The sequence below is a fragment of the Oryctolagus cuniculus genome, chromosome 7, assembly GCF_051225735.1.
Source record: "Oryctolagus cuniculus isolate XC-2025 breed Fujian yellow rabbit chromosome 7, ASM5122573v1, whole genome shotgun sequence".
NCBI lineage: Eukaryota > Metazoa > Chordata > Mammalia > Lagomorpha > Leporidae > Oryctolagus > Oryctolagus cuniculus.
In genome coordinates, this window is record NC_142873.1 from 50786282 (window position 1) to 50809972 (window position 23691).

Genomic DNA, 23691 nt, shown 5'->3' on the forward strand with positions numbered 1-23691 from the left:
TATGGAAGAAAAGACTGAAACATCAAAGGGAGGTAGGAAAGAGGAGTGATGAGGTTGGGCCAAGAATAACCAGAAAACTTAATGTTCCAATTCATCCATCCAACAAACACACACAGACACAAACACACATACACACAATGTGCCAAGTTCTAATCTATAAACATTTGGATTATAATGGTAAACAAAACAGACATGGCTTCTACCCTGAAGAACTTACAAGCAATTAGTGGTTTTATAACTGAACAAATAATGATAATATAGGGTGATAAGTGCTTTTAGGAGATATCTATTGTTGGGGCCGGAGCTGTGGTGTAGCAGATAAAGCTGCCAGCTACAGTGTCAGCATCCCATATGGGCGTCGGTTCAAGTCCCGGCTGCTCCACTTCTGATCCAGCTCTCTGCTATTGCCTGGGAAAGCAGCAGAAGATGGCGTAAGTATTTGGGCCTCTGAACCTGCATGAGAGACCTGGAAGAAGCTCCTAGCTCCTGACTTCACACAGTTCCTGACTTCGGCACAGCTTCGTCTGTTGTGGCCATCCAGGATGGAATCAATGGATGGAAGACCTCTCTCTCTCTCTCTCTCTGCTTCTGCCTCTCTGTAACTCTACCTTTAAAATAAATAAATAAATCTTAAAAAAAGAGAGATATCTGTTGGAACAGGTGTTTAGACTAGCTGTTAAGATAGCAGTATCCTATATCAGAGTGCCTGGGTTCAGTTCCCAGCTCTGGCTTCTGACTCCAGCTTCCTGCTAATACAGATTTTCTGTGTAGCAGCAGAAATGACTCAGGTTATCAGATACCTGTTACTCATACAGCAAACCTCATTTGAGTTCCCAGGTCCTGGCTCTGGCCCCAGGCTGAGCCCCAGCCCGGCACTGGCCGTCACAGGCATTTGGGGGAGTGAATTAGGGGATGAGAGCTCTGTCTTCATTGTCAGTCTCTCAAGTAGATTTATAAAAAAATTAAAACATGGGAGATACCTGCTGCCATGGGAGCACAGAGTAAGGAGAACAGAGAACTGGAGAAAGAAACCTTCACATGAAAGCCTGTAGGACACAGAGGGGTCCACCTGGTTGTACAGGAGTGTGTATGTGTGTGAGAGCAAGTGAGTGGCAGCAAGGGAGTGTTTCAGGCAGAAGGAAGTCATGTGTACTGGCATGAATAGAAGAGACAGCATGGCTCATTTAAGGCAATGAAAAACAATCAGTGTGGCTGAATTACAAGGCATACATCAGGGAAGTGAAAAAGATGTGGCTGGAGAGAGAGTTACATGCAGTGCCTTGGAACGAGATCCAAAGACAAGAAGAACCCACTGAAGCGTTTTAAGTAAAGAAACAACTCGATCTGATTTGTGTTTCAGAATCTCCACTCTGCTGCAGTGAGCAGAATGGACTGAACTCTCTCTCACCCCTCCAGGTCAACAGCAATCTAAAGCACTGGGGGTCTCAGGTTCCTGTGGCCGCTATAGCAACCAGAAAGTCTACGGTGCATTCTCAGGCAAATTCCGGATGCAGCAACACTGAAAAGTATCCAGGTTTGGACACTGTATGGAGAGGCGTGGAAGCTGGGCTTTCAGAGAGCTGATCCCTGGCATACAGGCTTCTCCACACAGAAGAAGAAGTGGTGCCAAGTTTTGGTTCCCCTGCTAGGAGGCCTGCACACTGATTCTCTCCCCCACTTATTTAGGCTTCTGGGCTAAGCCAATTTACATAAGAGTCCCACCCTTCTAGAGGAGGAAAAATCTAAGTACAGCAAGGTGAAGTGTAAGAGGATCCAAGGGCAGCAACCTCCCCTGTCTATGGGCAGGCAGTTACCCAGCACAGAAGGAGTAAAATGGAAAACAAAAACATGTGAACTATTAAAAGATTCTGCAACATAAAGCGTGAGAATACATGACTTAAGATGAAGACAAAAAATACAGTATGAAAAATATTCACTTCCAGAAACTAACACATCTCAAAGAATTGGTTCTGTGCTCTCAAGATATTTGAACATATTTAGGTTCTAAAAAGAACTGAAAAACAATCAGGTCATCAGGCTGTAATAAAAGGGGTTGAGAAGCAGGCAGAAACAGAAAGGACTTAAATGAGTAAATTTAAGACAACAGGAATACAGTTCAAATAAAAATTAAGATCTGAAGGAGTAACAGACAGAACTGACAATGAAGAAATAGGAATCAGTGTTATAAAGGAAGGGCTTAAGAAGTTCTCAAAGGCACAAAACAGAAACAAGCAGATTAAAACATCAAAACAAAAGAATTTAGGTCTGGAGAAGAAAAAATGAAGATATTAAATAAACATAATAGGTTTTTCTAAAAATTCTAAAACAAATATAAAAGAAAGCAAAGGTGATAAGCGTTACTTTTTCAAGCAAAAATAAACACTCAAGGGCTGGTATTGTAGCACAGTGGGTTAAGCTGCTGCCTGCGATGTTAGCATCCCGTATGAGCACTGGTTCAAATCCCAGTTGTTCTGCTTCTGTTACAGCTCTCTGCTAATGTGCTTGGGAAAGTGGTGGAAAATGACACAGGTAACTTGAGCCCCCTCAACCCATGTGGGAGACATGGATGGGGTTCCAGCCTCCTGGCTTCAGCCTGGCCTAGCCCTAGCCATTGCAGTCATTTGGGGAATGAACCAGCAGATGGAAGATCTCCCTCTCTGCCACTCTGCCTCTTAAATAAATGAATCATTAAAAAAAAAAAAACTCATCTGACACTGCACTTCTCTATAACATGTACCACAAGAAGCAGAGGAACCATGTCTAAGGACTGGAAATTAAGTTGTGGTCTAACAATTCAGTACCTAACCAAGATACCATTTGTGTATGAGAGCAAGTAAATCAAAAGAGATTTTTTTCAAAGATCCAAGAGCTCCAAAATTATGTCAACATGCAACTTTTTTTGGAAAAGTTAAAGATATCCTTATTAGACTGAAAATCAATCAAAATAAAAAATGCAGAAATGAAAAAGTTGTGATGTAATTGTACTTATAGTCCAAAATAAGCTACACATAGAACTGGGTCTAAAATATACCATAAGGTCGGCGCCGCGGCTCACTAGGCTAATCCTCCGCCTTGCGGCGCCGGCACACCGGGTTCTAGTCCCGGTCGGGGCGCCGGATTCTGTCCCGGTTGCTCCTCTTCCAGGCCAGCTCTCTGCTGTGGCCCAGGAGTGCAGTGGAGGATGGCCCAGGTGCTTGGGTCCTGCACCCCATGGGAGACCAGGAAAAGCACCTGGCTCCTGGCTCCTGCCATCGGATCAGCGCGGTGCGCCGGCCGCAGCGCGCCGGCCGCGGCGGCCATTGGAGGGTGAACCAACGGCAAAGGAAGACCTCTCTCTCTGTCTCTCTCTCTCTCACTGTCCACTCTGCCTGTCAAAAAATAAAAAAAATAAAAATAAAATAAAATAAAATATACCATAAACTGGGTTATCGAATTGTAAAAATCAAGAATAATTTTAAAAGAAGGTATATAAAATTTCAAAAATCAATAATGACCCTGTAATATGAATTTTTTAAAACCCAGATTACATACAGATAATCTAGAGAGAGAAGAGAAGATATGGAGCTATGGGAGAGGTAAACAGGCTAATTTGTCAATTTACAGAGAAGAAAATCAATAAATACAGTTGAATTTTTAACACTTAAAAGCATAAAGGAGAAGTGAAGTCCAAATTTTCTAAACCTGATTCCCTTTACAAATAAAAATACTACATAGCACAATTTAAATAATCACACCTCTAACAATTCCACTTCCTTGAATGACTGAATCACAAAGTTCAGTTCTAGCTCTTTCTCCCCTCTTTTCTCCTATGATCAACATCCTGGGGTGAAGACCAAAAAGGTCATCTGAGTCAAGAGTTTTTACTTTTCTCAACTTGACAAACACAACCACTGTATATCTCAAGCACAGTCACATGCTGGACCTCCTTATATGACATTGACTGCCACAGTCCAAGATCTCAGACTTAATACTTTTATTCCTTAACTTCTGCATTTCCTTCCTTTCCCATTCCCAACAAAAATTTCACATAGTTTATGCCCCCTACTAAAATGTGTAACAAGGAGCCAGCATTGTGGCGTAGCAGGTAAAGCCACCACCTGTGACACTAGCATCCCATTGGGCATTGGTTCGTATTCTGGTTGTTCCACTTCTGATCCCACTCCTTACTAATGGCCTGGGAAAGCAGCCAAAGATGGCACAAGTGTTTGAGCCCCTGCCACCCACGTGAGAGACCCAAATGAAGCTCCTGATCCACTGGGGTCATCTGGGGAGTTAATCAGTGGAAGAAAGATTTCTCTTTTTTCTGTAACTTTGATTTTCAAATAAAAAATAAAATTTTAAAAAATATATGTAACAGGCCGGCGCCTTTCGGCTGTCTGTTCCCTTAGTGTCTGGGTGCCCGGTGCTGGTCTTCATTCGGGGTCGGCGGGCACCAGGTCGCTGTGGAAGAGTTTCAGGATGTGGTTCTCTATCACCTGTTGCACTGCGGGGTGGGCGGGGAGAGGGGGCTGTGAGCTGGGACACGCCCCCTTGGGGGCCGACCCAGAGGAGGCCACGCCCCTTCCAGGCCGAGCTGGGGGGCTCCACCCCCGGAAGCCGCAGCTTTTTAAAAGACTTCTAAAGAGTATCTCTTGGGGCTGGCGCTGTGGCACAGCAGGTTAAGCCGCCATCCCATAGGGGCACCGGTGAGTCCTGGCTGCTCCACTTCCAACCCAGCTCCCTGCGCACGCGCCTGGGAGGCAGCAGCAATGGCCCAGTGCCTGGGGCCCCTCCGCCCACGTGGGAGCCCCTCCCAGATGGAGCTCTGGGCTCCTGGCTTCAGCCTCGCCCAGCCCTGGCTGTCCCAGGCATTTAGGGAGTGACCCAGCGGATGGAAGGCTCTGCCTTTCAAATAAATGAAATAAATCTTTGAAAAACAAAAACAAAAAACCTAGCGGCGCTGGCACACCAGGTTCTAGTCCCAGTCGGGGTGCCGGATTCTGTCCCGGTTGCCCCTCTTCCAGGCCAGCTCTCTGCTATGGCCCAGGAGTGCAGTGGAGGATGGCCCAAGTGCTTGGGCCCTGCACCCCATGGGAGACCAGGAGAAGCACCTGGCTCCCGGCTTCGGATCAGCGCGATGCGCCGGCCGCAGCGGCCATTGGAGGGTGAACCAACGGCAAAGGAAGACCTTTCTCTCTTTCTGTCCACTCTGCCTGTAAAAAAAAAAAAAGGTAACAAAAAAACTCCTCTCAAATAACTTCACTCATTAGCCAACCCCCTCTAGCTATCTTAATTCTAGCTATCATAGAGTCTAGCCAAGATTCTATGGTCAGTCATGTGAACAAAGTTTCTGTCCACTAAAGCTACTGACCTATATCCCTTTCTTTTCCTTTCTTAGCTGTACAAAATCTTAAGTGGTCCAAACCCATTCCCCCCACTTCCTCCTTCTACAACCTCACTTTTTTCTTTAGCACCCTGGAACCTGCTTCCTTCCTTTGTATGAAATTACTGTTAGAAGAATTCTTGCAACATCAAAAACCAACTAATTTTTTGCAGTTATCATTCTTATTTGAGTCTCATGGCTGTTACTTATTCAATGACCTCCATTTGTTAACACCGGTTCTGAGAATGCCAAAATAGGAAGACCAGTTCCCAATTCTCTAAAAGCACAGAATCTATTAGGCGAGATGAGCATATATAGGCCAGTAAAAGCAGTAAACTACATTTTTTACACTATTACAATATTTAAACATCTTTACAATAGGTCAAAAGAAGTAAACTAGTACAGAGGCAGAGTTAGTGAGAGAGAGAGAGACAGAGAGAAAGGTCTTCCTTCCGTTGGTTCACTCCCCTAATGGCTGCCACGGCCGGTGCTGGGCGCCAATCCGAAGACAGGAGCCAGGTGCTTCCTCCCCATCTCCCATGCTTGTGCAGGGACCCAAACACTTGGGCCATCCTCCACTGCCCTCCCGGGCCACAGCAGAGAGCTGGACTGGAAGAGGAGCAACCAGGACTAGTACCTGGTGCCCCAACTGGGACTAGAACCTCAGGCAGAGGATTAGCCAAGTGAGCCACAGCGCCGCACTCCATGCTTCTTTCAAAAGCATATTCATTGGCTGGCACACGGCTTAACAGGCTAATCCTCCACCTGCGGCGCCAGCACACCGGGTTCTAATCCCGGTCGGGCCGCCGGATTCTGTCCCAGTTGCTCCTTTTCCTGTCCAGCTCTCTGCTGTGGCCCAGGAAGGCAGTGGAGGATGGCCCAAGTGCTTGGGCCCTGCACCCGCATGGGAGACCAGGAGAAGCACCTGGCTTCTGGCTTCAGATCAGTGCCACAGCAGCCATTGGGGGCTGAACCAACAGAAAAAGGAAGACCTTTCTCTCTGTCTCTCTCACTGTCCACTCTGCCTGTCAAAAAAACAAAAAAAAAAAAAACAAACCACATTCATTCATACTTTCTACCTACTACTACTGTGCTGCTTATGTGTAGACTTTCTTATTTCTTCCTGACAAATTTTAGCATTCTTCAAATACAAGAATACATTTTTCCCTAAAATTTGTGTCCCTCACCACATCTAGCACAGTTGGCTACATTAGTTGTTCAATAAATATCTATTATTTAACCCATTTGCAACCATTCCATGAGGGCTTAAAAAGCTATGAAGTTAAAGTGGATATTATCAATAATACAGGCAAAGTTAGACAGTGAGTCATGGACTACAAGGGCAAGAAGCATCTGTTAGTCTTCACTTTCTGAATTTTGCCTGGCTATTCTACCAACATGGCCACTAATCAGCTTTGGGAACTCTGGGATGAGGTGCTTCAAGTTAGCATTCTGCCCATCAGCCCAACTGACAAGTAACTGGGACAGAATTCCAGAGAACAGCATTATTTTTGAGTCGTCACAATTAATTTGACAGTAGAAAATTGGAATGTGAGATGCATTTTCCTATTCTCCCATTCAGAATATAAATAAGAACACTTTTGGTTATCAGATAGATAGATCATTTCTACTCTCCCACGTGGGTACAGGGGCCCAAGGACCTGGGCCATCTTATACTGCTTTTACAGGCCATAGCAGGGAGCCGGATGTACTAAGACTCAAACTATTGCCCATATGGGATGCAGGCACTGCAAGCAGTGGCTTTACCCACTACACCACAGAGTCAGCCTCTATGTACAGTCTCTTTTTTTGACAGAGTTAGAGTTAGAGTTAGAGAGAGAGAGAGAGAGAGAGAGAGAAAGTCTTCCTTTCGTTGGTTCATCCCCCAAATGGTTGTTACTGCCGACGCGCTGCACCGATCCTAAGCCAGAAGCCAGGTGCTTGGTGCTTCCTCCTGGTCTCCCATGCGGGTGCAGGGCCCAAGCACTTGGGCCATCTTCCACTGCCTTCCAGGGCCACAGCAGAGAGTTGGACTTGAAGAGGAGCAACCGGAACAGAATCGGCGCCCCGACTGGGACTAGAACCCAGGGTACCGGCGCCGTAGGTGGAGGATTAGCCTAGTGAGCTGCGGCACCGGCCTCTATGTACAGTCTTAAAAAAAAAAGTAGTTGAGAAAAGTCTCTTCCTACAGAACAATATGTCACCAAGTAGAAGCTGGAATGAAACAGAAATCCAACAGAAGTTCAAAATCAAAATACCACCAAAAAAGACTCCATTCCCACACACAAGTAACTTATGCACCACCTCTGATATATGTAATTGTTAACTCATATCAAACATTTTTCCTGAAGTTGAAGCAAATGATAGCAATGGGAAATCTTGACAAGTTTTTAGGCTCATCATGCTATGAAGGAGAGCTGGGAAAAAAATCTGATCAATTTTGTTTGACTCATATCCACCTAACTTCCATTGTTCACTTCTGCTTCATGTCCCAAAGCACAATTCCAAGCCCAAGCTGAAATTACATTTCTGGATTAATAACAAGCACAGGAAAATAAATCACATCTGCCCCAGAAGTGAACCCAAAACCAAAAGCAGCCACAAAGAGGAATTTGTGAGTTGAGCTTAGAGTCAACTTTAATTCTGAAGGAAATGAGCCTTTAAAAAGAAAATTCATATAACAATCCATGTAGACAAAACATTAATCTATACTGCTCAAATAAATTTTGGGGCCTTTTAAAATCTTTTTTTCCTTAAATGGATATCTGCCACAGCAGAACTTCTCTGATAAGATGGCTGAGGGCCAAACACAGTATAATAAAGAGATTTGTGCTCAGTCTTCATCAAACCCTTAGGTACTTTCATTTCCTAAAGGAATATTTCGTTATTCAGACTTGTCGCTACAGCAGAATTCCTACAAAGAAGTAAACCATCTGCCCACATCCGCCCCCAATACCAATTTCTTTTTGCCTCTGAGCTGCAGCTAGTCCAGAGAGCAGTATTTTTTGAAGGTACAAACACTGCTACAGCTGATAAAAAGGCTCTAAACTGGGCTACAACACAATTCTGCTCATAAGTGACAGGAAAGCCACACTGTAACAGAGCCAGGACAAGGCCTTCCATGGAAAGCGGCAAGTCTTTCCTTCTACCAGCCAGCGTCAGAGCAGATGTTCCCATGTGCAGCAGCCATGGCTAACACCTACAGAACATCTTTGCTTCTAGAGTAGCACTAACAAATAAACACATAGATGTCACTTCATATTTTCTAGTAGCCACTTAAAAAATAGGAAAAAGGAACAGGCAACACTAACTTTAAGATATTTAACTCAATGCATCTATCTTTTCAGAATCTAATCAATACGTAAAAATCACTGAGTTTTTTTTTCATACCAAGTCTTCAAAATCAGAATTTTATAGTGTACACATCAACATTCAACCCATCACAATTCAGATGCTCAACAGGAAGTGGCCACTTTACTGAACAGCATGGATCTAGAACATTCAGCAAAATAGCTGTTTGCTGAATAAAGGAAAAAAGAAAAACCTTTTTTCTTGATTTTTAAAATTTATATAGCTGAACAAATTTCATGTATTTCATATTCACAGATACTTCCCACCCTCTCTCCTCCTTCCTTTCTTATTCTTTATAATGTTTACATTGAGAACTTCAGTTTATTTTATAAATATAAGCTTAACCTCCACTAAGCAAATAATTTAACATATAATAATTAAAAAAAAACACTGTTATTGTACCACCAGCTCTCCCAATAACCCAATAAAGCAAGTAAGAGATACTAGTTTCATGGATAGCAAATAAAGTCTTTTACAAAAAGGAAGATAACTTGATGTAAATCAAATGATAAATACAGATGGAAAAATTTCTGCTCACCTTTAAGCCTTGAACTTGGTACAAAGACCAAGCTTTTTACATATGTGCACTTACAAAATAAAACTTTACTTATCTGGCTCTTCTTGTTACAAACATGAAAAAAGTTGGAATTTCCACGTATTTAAAATTAATAACTAGTTTTTTTAGACATATAATCTCACTCATTCTTTTCCAGGTAGCTGGCAACTTTCATTTATTCTCCTCCTAGTCTAATCCCAAACCTTCATTTTCTACTTTGTCCAAAGCCAGACCAAACAGTTCATGTTCTAATTCTACAGCTGGCAACTTCCAAGGGAATTCTGAACAAAGTTGGAACAAAGCTCTTAGGTACAGTGAAAAAGCACCAGACTGACTGAAACATTTACATAAGGCTAACTTCTAAACTCAAATTACCACTCAGTCTTAAAAGGTGAAAACAGGAAGAGTAAACCATCAAATTCTAGAAAATTATAAATTGAACTTTTAATCCATTACAGAAGCCCAAAGTCCTTAAAAAATAAAAAGACAGCTCATAAATTCAATTTGATATAGAAAAATGACCACAGATTTGAATACAGATCTGGAGTTCAACAAACCTAGATTCAAACCCTAACCAGACCGCTGTGTGCCTTGGGAAAATTATTTAAATCTTTTGAATATGCATCATCATGCATAAAAGGACATTTAATAAACTACTCTTAATGCAACTTCGGCAAAAAAATACACACACAAAAAAAATTACAACTAGCCATATTATTTGGGTGCTGATAAATCTAAGTTGACTCCTCGATCCCAGCCCCATTAATTTCTTTTTTTTTTTTTTTATTTCTTTTTTTTTTTTTTTTTTATCTTTTATTTAATGAATATAAATTTCCAAAGTACGACTCATGGGTTACAATGGCTTCCCCTCCCATACCGTCCCTCCCACCAACAACCCTCCCCTTTCCCACTCCCTCTCCCCTTCCATTCACATCAAGATTCATTTTCGATTATCTTAATATACAGAAGATCAGCTTAGTATACCTTAAGTAAGTATTTCAACAGTTTGCTCCCACACAGAAACATAAAGTGAAAAATAATAGATGATTTTTTTTTAAATGATGATGAAATCAGATCAGACCTATTGTCATGTTTAATCCCAGTGAGAGTCAAGTAGCCCCATTAATTTCTTTCATTTATGTAAAGCAGAAAATACTAACCTGAACTTATGGCTGTAATACAAGTAGAAATCGAAAATCCATAACACAAATTTTTCTGACTGTTCTCCTCAGAATGGGGCAGAGATTGGGATGGTAAAGAGTTCAGCCATATGCTATGAGAACAAAGGTCTGTAAAGAGCTTTCACTGTCACCAACAGTTCAACAACTGGTACCTGGTAACTCAGTTCTTCCCACACAGCAAGCATATAATGATGTCAGTATAAATGCGGCAAGTGTTACCACAGAGGAACGCAGTCTAGAGAATGCTCAGCTCAGCTGAGAGGTCAGGGGAGGCTTCCAGAAGGAGGTCACCACTTGGTCTGAGTCTAGCAGGCAAAAATGTGAGAGAAAAACATGGGAGGAGTGGAGAAGAGAAATCTAGAGAAAAGGAACTGTGTGAATAAAAACACAGGATGTGAAACAACATGTGGTGGGTACAGGAGAATGGAGAGCAACGCCCACCGGTGAATACAAAGTCTCTTGGATGCATGAGAAGAAGACCAGAGCAGACACAATTGAGGCACAAAGGGCTTCATATAACCCAGGGCAAAAACCAAGGCTTATCACTGAAATATCAAGCGTTGTCATGAGTGAAAAACAGGAAGGAAATCTGTGGTGAGAAGCCAGGACTGAGGGTCACGCTAAAACAAAGTATCGAAAGTCATGAAAATTGCCACACTGAAGTTATCCACGATCTCTTCCACCCTTTCTCTAAAATGCAGAAACACATAGAAAAGGAAAATCTTCCAAGGATGCCTATTGAAAAGAGGCATTTATCAAACATCTTGGAGTAAGAAACTTGGGTAAGATATAATTTCATTAAGATTGTGTCCCATAAGATCAGACCTTCCTAATTAACATTGAAGCAGGAAACAGAGTATGGTATCAAAGATAAATCAGCAACAGAATTAAAATTCTATTTAATCTTCACTGGCATCAGAAGCCCGCATATCATTTTTTTAAAGATTTATTTATTTATTTGAAAGTCACAATTATACAAAGAGAGAAGGAGAGGCAGAGAAAGAGAGAGAGAGAAGTCTTCATCCGCTAGTTCACTCTCCAATTGGCCGCCAACTGTAGGAGTTGGCCAATCCGAAGACAGGCGCTTCTTCTGGGTATCCCACGTGGGTGCAGGTGCCCAAGGACTTGAGCCATCTTCTATAGCTTTCCCAGGCCAAAGCAGAGAGCTGGATTGGAAATAGAGCAGCCAGTACTTGAACCGGTGCCCATATGGGATGCTGGCACTGCAGGCAGCAGCTTTACCTCAGAAGCCCCATTTTACATAGAGTCACTCTCTCACAAGGTAAGGGAGGGATTAAAATAGAGTCAGGTTCCTACCAAGTATGCGATCCTGCCCAACATCACTGTGAAGTCATTAAAAAGAGGAAAAATTAAAATCTTACAGTTATTGTCAGTAAATTAACTTGGCAGTTAATTTTTTTCAGTTGTAAATATGGCTTCTGAAAAATATGCCAAGAAATGCTAAAAGCTGGAGTACACACAATAGAAATGCCAGGGGGCAAAAAATTGTGAGGGGGCAGGCACTGTGGCACAGCAGGTTAAGCTGCTGCTTGGGATGCCTGCATCCTGTATCAGAGTGCTGACTCAAGGCCTGGCTGGATACTCTGCTCCCAATTCAGCTTCCTACTAATGCACCTGGAAAGGCAGAGGATGATGGTCCAAGTGCCTGTGTCCCTACCACCCACATGGGAGATCCAGATGGGAGTACTAGGATCCTGTCTTCAGCCGGAAACCAGACCTGGCTTTTGTGGGCCTTTGGGTAGTGAGCCAGCAAATGGAGGATCTCTCTCTCTGTCACTCTGCTTCCCAAATAAATAAATAAATCTGGAAAAAAAAAAAAAAAGACATTGTGAAGAAATTCTAGGGGAAGTCCAATTCCAGGGAAATCCAGTGGGACAATAAAAAGGACAGTTTGGAAATAAAAAGCAGAAATGTATACTCATCCAGAAAATGATGTTATTGAAGCTTTAAATTACTTTTGTATTTTCCTATTCAGAGTCCATAGCTCTACGGTACTCTGAATAATTAGACACTACAGATAAAGCAAAGCAATTCTGAGGCACTAAAGAACAGTGATGGCCATAATCCAACATTAAAACTCCCTGGCAGGAGACACCATCACTAGTACTGCAGTTCCTTCTTAATACTACTCACTCACTCCTTGGAGTTCCATGTTAACTCAATCAATCTCTCTCAAAACAGCTCGGTTCTTAATCCCTTAATTAATTCTTAATTTGCTTCAACTTTTGGCAGATAGAAAGATATAATGAGAACTTAAGAGTCAAATGTTTGCATAAAAATCACAACTTTCAAAAATAACTGAAAACCCTGCCTAAGACAACAGGACAAAGTTCCTAGAGGCTGTAAAATTAAGTAAAATTATTCTTCTTAGGTCAGAGACAGAAAAATCTATTTTTATCCTACGCACCAAAAGGGATACAAAAAAGAAGAGAACAGAAATGTAGGATGGACAGCACTAAAAAAAAAAGTTCTCGAAAGTAACTGCCCGACTTTTTGCCTAGTTATGGGGTGTGACAATAAGATAGGGTAGAGTTTCTGTCTGTGAACAAAAAATAAACTTTGAAATCCCGTGGTGTATATAATTTATTTCGGTATTAATGCTTCTTCTCAGATATTTATTAAACATCTATTATGTTCCAGGCCCTGTGCTGCTTTTCCCAGGTAACAGGCTTAGGTCTCTCAGGAATGCTCTGCTCTCTTACATGCCATAGCACTAAGCATGCTACGGGCCAGAGCTGCTGCCTAATAATACCTGTGAAAATATTTGTCTTTGTGGGAACAAAGTACAACACATGGGATCAGCACCATACCCAATGCTCTGGCCTAGAGATCCCTATTCAGTTCACATACAGGCCCCAAAGTGGCCCTAGATAATGCATAAAGGTGCCTGCTTTTATAATGGCCTGCCTCTTGTCACCAATCCACACCTCACACCAGTGGACCTGCCACACTGTCCATACCTGTCCACTGAGGAGGGCAGCGGCAGTTGTAAGTGTTGACTCCATCCACACAAACCCCTCCATTCTGACACTTGTGGTTAGGGCAGTCATCAATGTTCCGCTCACAAGTGTTCCCTTCAAAACCTGGTAAGAGAAGAATGGAGAAAGTGATGAACTCTCAGATAGAACTGGGCTGCTCTTAGCACACAGTTACCCAAACAGACCGGCATCATGATTTCAGTTCAATAGCCAGTAGGTGCTCAACCCAGGATTTACCACAGGAAAAAAAATCCCCAATTTCGTGTCTTCTATGTCCTCAAGTATAGCTAGACAGTAAAAATGACTCATTATAACAAAGACATGCCTTCACAATTGCCTCACAAGGATTTCAAAACTGTTTTTATGAACTGAAACCCCAGAAGATAAATGTCTACTTGGGACACAGTCACTGCTTCCAAAAAAGAAGGTATTAGATTTTCCCCACCTCCATACCAGATTAATGGAAAGAACAGATAAAATATTTCTGAATTAAATTTATGTTCTCATTTTTTTCTCCTTGGGATGATTGCTCAAGGAGGCCTCCAAAACCAGGCTAGGGAGGACATAAGAAAAACACTGAACTTAAAGTATGAACACATGGGTCGAGCCCCAATCTTACCACCTACAAGCATTATTAATATACAGTGAGTTACAAACTCTGAATCAGCTCTGTCCCTGTAAAACGAGGCTGGTCCCACCTGCTCAGCCTGCCTTTCTAGATTGTTGTCAGAGTCACATCATGAGTAAAGTGTTACACAAATGTTAAAAGCTTGCTGAAAATGGGGAGCATTATTACTAATTAAACTGACCAGCACTTCAAATTCTTCATGCTCCTCTACATTTATAGCACTGCTTCCTTCCTCTTGATTTTTCCCTTTTATGAAAAATGAAACTAGTATACCACAAACTTCATCCAAACTGCTTGCAGAGTGGGCCTCTGTAATTAATATATGAATTGGGTTTCTTCCATTTTCTTTCCTTGCTAGCTAATCCCAAACTAACAAAACAGACTACTAGCTTTACATTTGAAATAGATTATTATAACTAAGTATTTGGACTCCTCAAAATATCCCTTATTATCTGGTACTCAGTCTGTTCAAGAAGATGAGTCACTAAACAAGCATGAGAAAGACTGTGCAGATACAGACTCAGATTTTTAAAAAGGTATCATAATACTCATATTTCTGTTTAATTATATGGCAAGTTGACGATCTTACAAATGGATGATCAGGTCAGATAATACTGAATTGTTTACTCCACCCTTAGTTTGATTAAGAAAGTGAGGCATTACCTACATATCTAACCACACAACAGACCTTGAATAAAAACTGAGGTCTATACTCATGCTAGTGCTCTTTTTTTTTTTTAAGATTTATTTATTTATTTGAAAGAGTTACACACAGAGAGAAGGAGAGGAGGGGGGAGAGGGAGGGAGATGTCTTCCATCTGCTGGTTCACTCCCCAATTGGCCACAACAGCCAGAGCTGTGCCAATCCGAAGCCAGGAGCCAGGAGCTCCTCCAGGTCTCCCATGCAGGTGCGCTGGTCCAAGCACTTGGGCCATCTTGTACTGCTTTCCCAGGCTTTTAGCAGAGAGCTGTATCAGAAGTGGAGCAGCTGGAACTTGAACCGGCGCCCATATGGGATGCTGGCATTGCAGGTGGTGGCTTTACCTGCTACACCACAACGCCAGCCCCGACTAGCACTCTTAATGGAGACATTCTTTACAAGAATTCAAGATACATGTTCAGATGGTGGGGGGAAATGGGGCTGTTGGATCACCACTGCTGGAACTTGTGTAGCCTGGTGGTACTCCAAGACTACTGATGGCCATCCTCCCCCTAACTTGATCTGTCCGATGACTAAGACTAGAGTACCAGGGAGTTAGTGGCAAAGCCGTGTAGCTAAACTATAAGGAATAGAAACTGTGACCTAGACTTTAGCCAATGTTACAACTAACTGAATCCACCAACCACAGACAAATTAAGAAAGCAGAAGCATTTCAACATAACCACAATAGATAAGAAATAAAACGTTTTCTTTTTACAACTGACTATTTTTGAGGATTCTCTTCCTTTCCAAACGTAGGTAAATAAGAAAGCAGGTAGCTAAGAGTGTTAATTCATGTTTGGAAGTATGGCCTCAGGGCTGGCACTGTGGCGTAGCAGGTAAAAACCATCGCCTGCAGTGCTGGTATCCCATATGGGCGCCAGTACAAGACCAGGCTGCTCCACCTCCAATCCAGCTCTCTGCTGTGGCCTGGGAAAGCAGTAGAAAGCAGGACTTGGGCCCCCTGTACCCGCATGCGAGCCCCGGAGGAAGGTCCTGGATCCTGGCTTCGCATCGGCGCAGCTCCAGCCATTGCAGCCATCTGGGGAGTGAACCAGCGGATGGAAGACCTCTCTCTCTCTCTCTCTCTGCCTCTCCTCTCTCTGTTTAACTCTTTCAAATAAATAAATAAATCTTTAAAAAAAAGATATAAGAAGTCCTTAATCAACAAATGGTACTGGAACAACTACATATGCACACGAAGAAATATGAAGTTGGATCCCTTCCTCACACATGAAAATTAACTCAGATCAGAGACCTAAATATAAGAGCTCAAATTATAAAACTCTTGGGGAAAAAAAGTAAATCTTTTAACTTAAGTTAAGCAAGACTTTTTTTTTTTTTTTTTTTTTTTTTTTTTTTTTTTTGACAGGCAGAGTGGATAGTGAGAGAGAGAAAGAGAAAGGTCTTCCTTTTGCTGTTGGTTCACCCTCCAATGGCCGCAGCGCGCCAGCCATGGTGGCCGGCGCACCACGCCGATCCGAAGGCAGGAGCCAGGTGCTTCTCCTGGTCTCCCACGGGGTGCAGGGCCCAAGTACTTGGGCCATCCTCCACTGCACTCCCGGGCCACAGCAGAGAGCTGGACTGGAAGAGGGGCAACCAGGAAAGAATCCGGCGCCCCGACCAGGACTAGAACCCAGTGTGCCGGCGCCGCAAGGTGGAGGATTAGCCTTTTGAGCCGCGGCGCCGGCCAGCAAGACTTTCTTAAACATCACCATAAGTAAGCACAAGCAACAAAAAAGAACTAAACTGAACTTCATCAAATTAAAAGCATTTGGACTTCAACCAATATGATCAAGAAAGTGAAAAAACAGCCAAAAAATGAGAGAAAGTATTTACAAATCATGTATCTGATAATAGGCTTGTGTTTAGAATGTATAAAGAACTCATATAACTCAATAATTAAAAGACAACCCAAATATAAAATGGGCAAAGGATTTACACAGATATTCTCCAGAGATCACACACAAATGGTCAACAAGCATATGAAATGATGCTCAACATCATGGGCCATCAAGTAATACAAACAAACCACAGTCAGATACCACCTCACGCCCAGTAGGAGCACCATAATCAAAAAGAAGATGTGGAAAAATTGGAACCCAATCCATTATTGGCTGGAATATAAAATAGTACAGCTACTTGAGAATATGGCCCAAAAGTTCCTGAAAAGGCTACAAAGAGCTACCAAATGTCCCAACAATCCCACTCCAATGTATACAAGAGGGCTTCAAAAGGTTCACGGAAAATGCTTGTTATTTTTTAATTCAATTTGTCCATGAACATTTTGAAATTCCTTCATATTCCCAAGAAAAATGAAAACATATCTACACAAACCTTGTCAAAAACTGAAAGCAACTCAAAGATCAATCAACTTATGAATGGATAAATGTGGTAAAGCTAAGCAATGGAATATTATTCAGTCATGAAAAGTAATGGAGTACTAATACCTGCCATAACATGGATGAACCTTGAAAACATCATGCTAAATGAAAGAAGTCAACCACAAATAACCACATATTGCATGTTCCTAATTATGCAACAGGATAGGCAAATAAAGACATATTAAAAAAAAAGTATACTGGCCACTGCCTAGGGCTGGGAGAAGTTAAAAGGAAAGGGGAATAATAATAATAATAACAATAATAATAGGTACAAGGTTTCTTTTAGAGTACACAAATACCATAAAATTGTGGTGATGGTTTTACATATCTATGAGTATACTAAAAACCACTGAATAGTATACTTCAAAAATCAAACTGAGGCTGGCGCTGTAGGCTAACCTTCCGCCTGTGGTGCTGGCATCCCATATAGGCAGTGGTTCTAGTCCCGGCTGCTGTTCTTCTGATCTAGCTCTCTGCCATGGCCTGGGAAAGCAGTGGAAGATGGTCCAGGTGCTTGGGCCTCTGCACTGACATGGGAGACCCAGAATAAGCTCCTGGCTCCTAGCTTTGGATAGGCCCAACTATGGCCATTGTGGCCATTTGGGGAGTGAACCAGCAGATGGAAGACCTTTCTCTGTTTCTCCCTCTCTCTATCTGTAACTCTACCTTTCAAATAAATGAATAAAATCTTTAAAATATTTAAAAACCGAGCAAATTATATGGTGTGTAAATTGTATCTCAATAAAGCTGCTACATTAGGGGAGAAAGCACTTAAACTGGTGGCTAACACATACTAGTTAAGATTATATTATCAATGAGATTACACCATCACTTAGAAATGATCTACTCTAAACCTTTTATATAGTAAATGAAAAAGTTGAGGGCCCCAGGCTGACCTGCCAAAGGTTCCACAGCTAGTAGGCAGGTGTCCATCTGGAGCAATTCACTTTATCCAGTGCTTTCTGGGGCCCCAGAGTACCCTTTCAACAAACTGAAACACACCGGCTTTAGGTCAAAAGTTCCCAAGTCTAAGAAAACTCAAGCAAAATCAGTTTTCCTCCAGTGTTAAGACAGGATTTATGCTTTAAAAATAGAGACAGAGAACTCTTTTTGGAAACAGCTAGCAAATTCTTCTAAGAAACAGACTACCCAAAGCAGGGGAAAGGGTTATAACGACTAAGTGACAGTGCAGTCACTTCTTAAAAATACTTTTTTAAGTTTCAGGGGAAAAACTCCAGACCTGTGGGTGGGTGGGTGGGGAGTAGCAGATTCACAGAGAGGCCCATATGGCTGTACTAAAAGAATTCTGCTGCTTCAAGCCAATTCCCATCCTTAAAAGGCCAAAAGGAGAGAAATTAGACTTAGAAGGAACATTTAAAAACTGTGCTGTTACAAAACTGTGGGCCATTTAATGATTAATGATGGCAGCGAGAGTAGAGCAGAAAAGAGTCCTTTGAACTTGTCATCCCACACAGAGAACAGCATCTCTTAAGAGGGCACCCATATCTTCCCATTTTCAAACCCTGGGAGGTGAGGGCTGCAACAGCGGGGTGGAGCAGAGCAAAGAGAAGAGGAGAAGTGAAGCAGACAGGACACAATGAAGATGCTCATGGGCCAGGCTGGAAATCTCTAAGAAAAGCTTCCATGAGCAGAGATGAACAGAGAAGGAAAAAAGAGGGATACCTGGAACTGGATGAAAGAAACAAGAATATCTTCCACCATCCATCCCACCCACAGGGAAGAAGTTTATCACAAAAGCAAACCTGCCAAAATATGATTAGTATAAAAACCCAAAGAACTCCACATACCCCTGAGTGTGAGAATGAAAGGGGGAATTACTTCTAACAGTTCTGAAGCTCAGTCACAACAGAGCAGACACAGAAGCCACAAAATGTGTTTGAACTTCAGCCCGGGAGGGGCAAAGGTGGTTTTCAGAGGATAGACCTTCACTGCTGCCGAGAGGACAGAGCAGGCACCTTTTTATTAAGCTTAAATAATAATAATAATAATAATAATAATTTTTTAAAAGCCACCATCACAGAGGATAAGATGTTGGAGAGGAAAAAAAGGAAAAAAGCACACTGTGGACTATCCAACCCAACTGGGAGCTTAAGGGACAGCCAGTAGATTCAAAACGGCCCACTGTTTTCTGATTACATGTGCCACTTGATTAAAATAGCCACAAGCACAAAACCGGCCTAACTCATTCTCTCCTCAATGGTTGGCCCTGACCCAAAAATACCAGGAGTCAATGATTCAATAATTTATTTTCATGCTCTATTTTGTTCCTATGTTAAAACTGCTGTGGCTGGGGGCCCCTTTCTCAGGGTTTTACATAATGGGGGCCTCACGAAGTGTCCAGGTTATTAATAGTGGCTGATCCAAGGGGAAGATGAAACGAGGCTCCTTATTGGTTCCCTCTTGAAGACATTCTTTTTCCCTTCCTCTGTGGAGAAGCATTTCTATGTCACACAAGATGAGTCATTTCTGTAGTTTAATCCCCTCCTCATGAGTCCTACAGTAGTAACAAAATCAACTCACACTAAGTAGCCTCTGCAGGAAAAGAATTATAACTTAACCCTTTAAATGCAGTCACTAAGTTACAGAGTGTTCCCTGACTCTCAGAGGAGAAAAAGACACCAAAATCCTTCTTACCCAGTATTAAAATACAGGAGGATAAAGAACCCAAACTAAGTCTAGAATGCATGAGTAGTGTCAAGAAGACAATGAGAAGTCCAGAGTCAGCTGCTCAGCACTACAGTGTGAAAATAAACTCATACAGTCAAGAAGTATCTCAGGGACTGTTTATGTTCCAAGAAATGTTTTTAGGTGTTTGTGATACAAAAACAAAGATCCCAGCTTTCATTCTGGACAGGGAAAGAGGCAGCAGAATTTGGAAAAGCACAATAAACAATAGCCATAATGAAGTAAATTATAGAGTACAAATTATATAGGAGATAAGTGATACAGAAAACGAAAACAAAAAGGAGGCCACAGTCAGTAATCAAGGGGAGTGGGGGATGGTTACAATTTTAAATAGGGAGGTCAGGGTAGGCTCAATTCCAAGAGCAAGGACCTGAAAGGTGGCTGGAGCTGCAGGACGCCTTAACAAGTTGCTTTCCCTCCTGCTGACTTGGTTTCCCCATTTTTGGAACTGAAATAATCCTCTTCAAATAAGGGCTCTATTCATGTTGAGATGGTGACTATTACACTACTAAGTAACACTTTAGTCTCTTGAATAGCATGGAGAGGAACAGAGGGGCAAGAAGAATGGCACAGCATGCGGAAATAGAGTGAGTACTTTCCAGACTCCACCTGGGATGTCAGGACAATGGGCAGAACATCTTACAAACTGTAAATACATTTTTATGCAGAGTGCCACTGCATCATCTATTGTTTTGAATGCTCTGAAAATTTCCTTTTATATATTTGTCATCTGTTGTTTCACTCCCCAAATGCCCACAACAGCCAGGGTTAGGCCAGGCTGAAGCCAGGAGCCAGGAATTCAATCTGGGCCCCCCACATCAGTGGCAGGGGCCTAAATGCTGGAGTCATCACCCACTGCCATCTCAAGGTACACATTAACAGGAAGCTAGAACAGACAGCAGAGTTGGGACCCAAACGCAGACATTCTGATATGGTTGGAAGGATCCCAATTGGTGGCTTAAGAATGGCGCCAATCATGCGCCCCTATTTTTAAAAAAATTTTAGTTGACATGTAACACTTGTACATTTTATGGAAAACAGTGCAATATTTCATATATATACACAGCATATAAATTGGTCATGTTTTTCTCACAACACAAACATATTTTAGCCCAATCAACTCAAAGTACTTAAAGAACATTCCACACATCTTCAGAGCACCTGTAGAAAGTGAATGAGCGATGCAATGTGATACAGTAAGATGCACAAAGCACGGCTTTGCAAATAACCTGCTTGGGTTTCAGAACACAGCCTAACCCAGATGTGCAACATTGGGTAATTCACTTAACATTTCAAACTTCAGTTAATTCACCTGAAAAAACATGGAAATTATTACCTATCTCAGTTGCTGTGTAATTACGCTAATAGGTGTGAAAACATCTGATACATGACTCATAGAAAGCATTAAATAAATGTTCATTTCCTCTTTACCAGCTCCTCCCCCCACTTGCACCTCCTTCCCAGTCCTCAAAACACACACATGCATGCTTTGCACACACATTCACAATCAGTGAGTAAATGAACATCTTGCTTTAAACTATAAGCAGAGCATTCAGAGACAAGCCAAGACCTCCTCACTCTGTCCCAGTAGCCCTGCAGCCTCTCAGCTGCAGAATCCCTGGCTATTTCCTTTCTCAAGGAAGAGATACTATTCTAGTTTGACAGCTCCTTTCCTGGACACACTCTCAGAATTCCCTAAGGTTCTATTGTAGCTAATGGATAACAATACAGCAACCCTGGGAGTGAATAATCACTCTCTCCCAGCTAAAAACTTCCTTTATTGACTTCTCTAACTTCCCGCCAATATATTGCTGCCAAATCAACCTCTTTCTTACTCTATGTAACTATGAAAAGTGATTTTCTTAAAACTGAAGAACACATTTAACCTTCAACAACAGGTCACACGAACCTCAAAATTACTAACTGCTCGAGACAATTAGACCACTGGAATATCTGCAATATTAAAATACTCACAAAATTAAATTGTTTACATTTTTTCTTTTACTCTTAAAATGCAAACAAACAGGAGTGAAGAAAGATATCTCAGTTCTTCCTTCTACAAGATAATGTGATAGTAATATTATGTTAATAAACATTTACTATCTACAATGATACTATTATCTAGCCTTTACTGAAAGAGAAACTAAAGGTTACAATGCTATTAGATAGCTTGCTCTTATAACTTAAATGAGATAACGTTTTTACTTCGATTATATGGCAATGTCTTATACTGCTGCATCCTGAGCACAGAGCATGGTGCCTACAACATAACGGGCAGTCAATACACTTTTACTGAATGAAATGAATAAATTATCATTTGGTTTTATACTGGGGCCTAACCTATGACCCTTAATCCCCAAAAGGTGAAATACACAATCCCATTATATATGTGAACCATACCCACAACACAAAGATCTAAGATTCTCATCCTGAAAATGCGGCCAGAACAACTTCTTTTTGAAGCAATTCTGCTTACTTAGCACATTATTCCTCCCTACAGTTTTTCTTCTTTTGTTTTTGTACTAAGGACATTTGTATAAAAACAGGATCTTTGTTGCTTAGTAATTCATCTGCTCCAGCTGCTTGTGTTCTGGTCCCAATCAAAATTCTTGGTTTTCAGCCTCCTCATCATTTTTATAAGGAGTTAAGTAAATTGGCCAGGCTTGTTCCTTTCCCGCTCTCTATGAAACATCAGGCCTTAAGCTCTCGGACACTGCTCCTCTGTTTCTATCTTGAGGTTGTGTGTGGGGTCCAGGGAATGTGGAGCAGCAAGAATATGACAAGGTACTGTGTCATGTGTAATGTTTCATACATTGTCTATCGGTACTAATCAGAAAGTGCTTGGTAACAAAGAACTTCTGCAGTTTTAAAATTCTCCAGCTTCAAGTTAGGACAAAGTTACCCCGAAATTGGAGTGGGCAATTGGGAGAGGGTTCTGAAGGCCTGCAGCCCAGATGATATCATAGAAGGATGGGAATGTGCCTTTGGATGGGCAGGAAAATAATAAATAATAAATTACTCCATCAAGCCTATAGCAAAGTTGATCACCTACCCTTAGTGTCAATTCAACTTAAAGCATTTTATTAATCACACATGCATATTTTCCAGTGGCTACTTCTCACTGTGTTCTTCTCCATTCTAGATCTATCTGTCCCTTTCCCAGAGTTGTTTCTCTTATTTCTCACTGTTTCTCCAAAAGGGACAATAAACAATTTCCTAGCTACTCGTCATCATAAACCCTGACACATTAAATTACCCCCTGCTCAGTTTATGGACAAGAGTGGGCCCATAAAACTCCTCCCTCATCAGCAAACCACCTCACATGATTCTCACTTCCCTTTTTCCCTGATTTAGGATACTTCCTAAAGAAGCAATAGAGCCAAACTCACCACCTTTCTCCTGGGCCAAGTGTTTGTCCCCCAAACCCAGGACCTGATGGAGCTTCTTACCTGGAAGGCAGTTGCACTCAAAAGTGAAGTCACCAGTCTGCCGGCAGGTGCCTCCATTGACACAGGGGGAGGGTGCACAAGGCACATAAGGGCTGTCACAATGCTGGCCTGTGAATCCCTGGGGACACTGGCACTGGTAGGAACCAGGCAGGTTGAGGCAGGTACCACCATGCTGACATTGTCCTGGAATATCACACTCATTGACATCTGTTTCACACTTTTGCCCTGTGAAGCCTGGGAGGCATTTGCAGGAGAACTGGTTGGCCACAGTGGTGCAGGTACTTCCATTTGCACAAGGATGAGACAGGCAGGCATCAGTCCATTGGCACAGCTTCCCTTAAAAAAAAAAGGGGGGGGGTAACAAAATTCAATGCT

The 23691-nt window shown here is 42.1% G+C and overlaps 1 protein-coding gene across 1 annotated transcript in view; it reads right to left on the bottom strand.

Annotated features, from left to right (window-relative positions):
* NOTCH2 (notch receptor 2) overlaps nucleotides 1-23691 on the bottom strand; it is a 175109-nt gene that overhangs the window by 67806 nt on the left and 83612 nt on the right. The window contains exons 4-5 of the mRNA XM_089300080.1: nucleotides 23317-23652; nucleotides 13432-13554 (exon numbers count right to left, since the gene is read on the bottom strand). Coding sequence (XP_089156206.1) covers nucleotides 13432-13554; nucleotides 23317-23652 — 459 coding nt within the window. The remainder of the gene's footprint in view (nucleotides 1-13431; nucleotides 13555-23316; nucleotides 23653-23691) is intronic.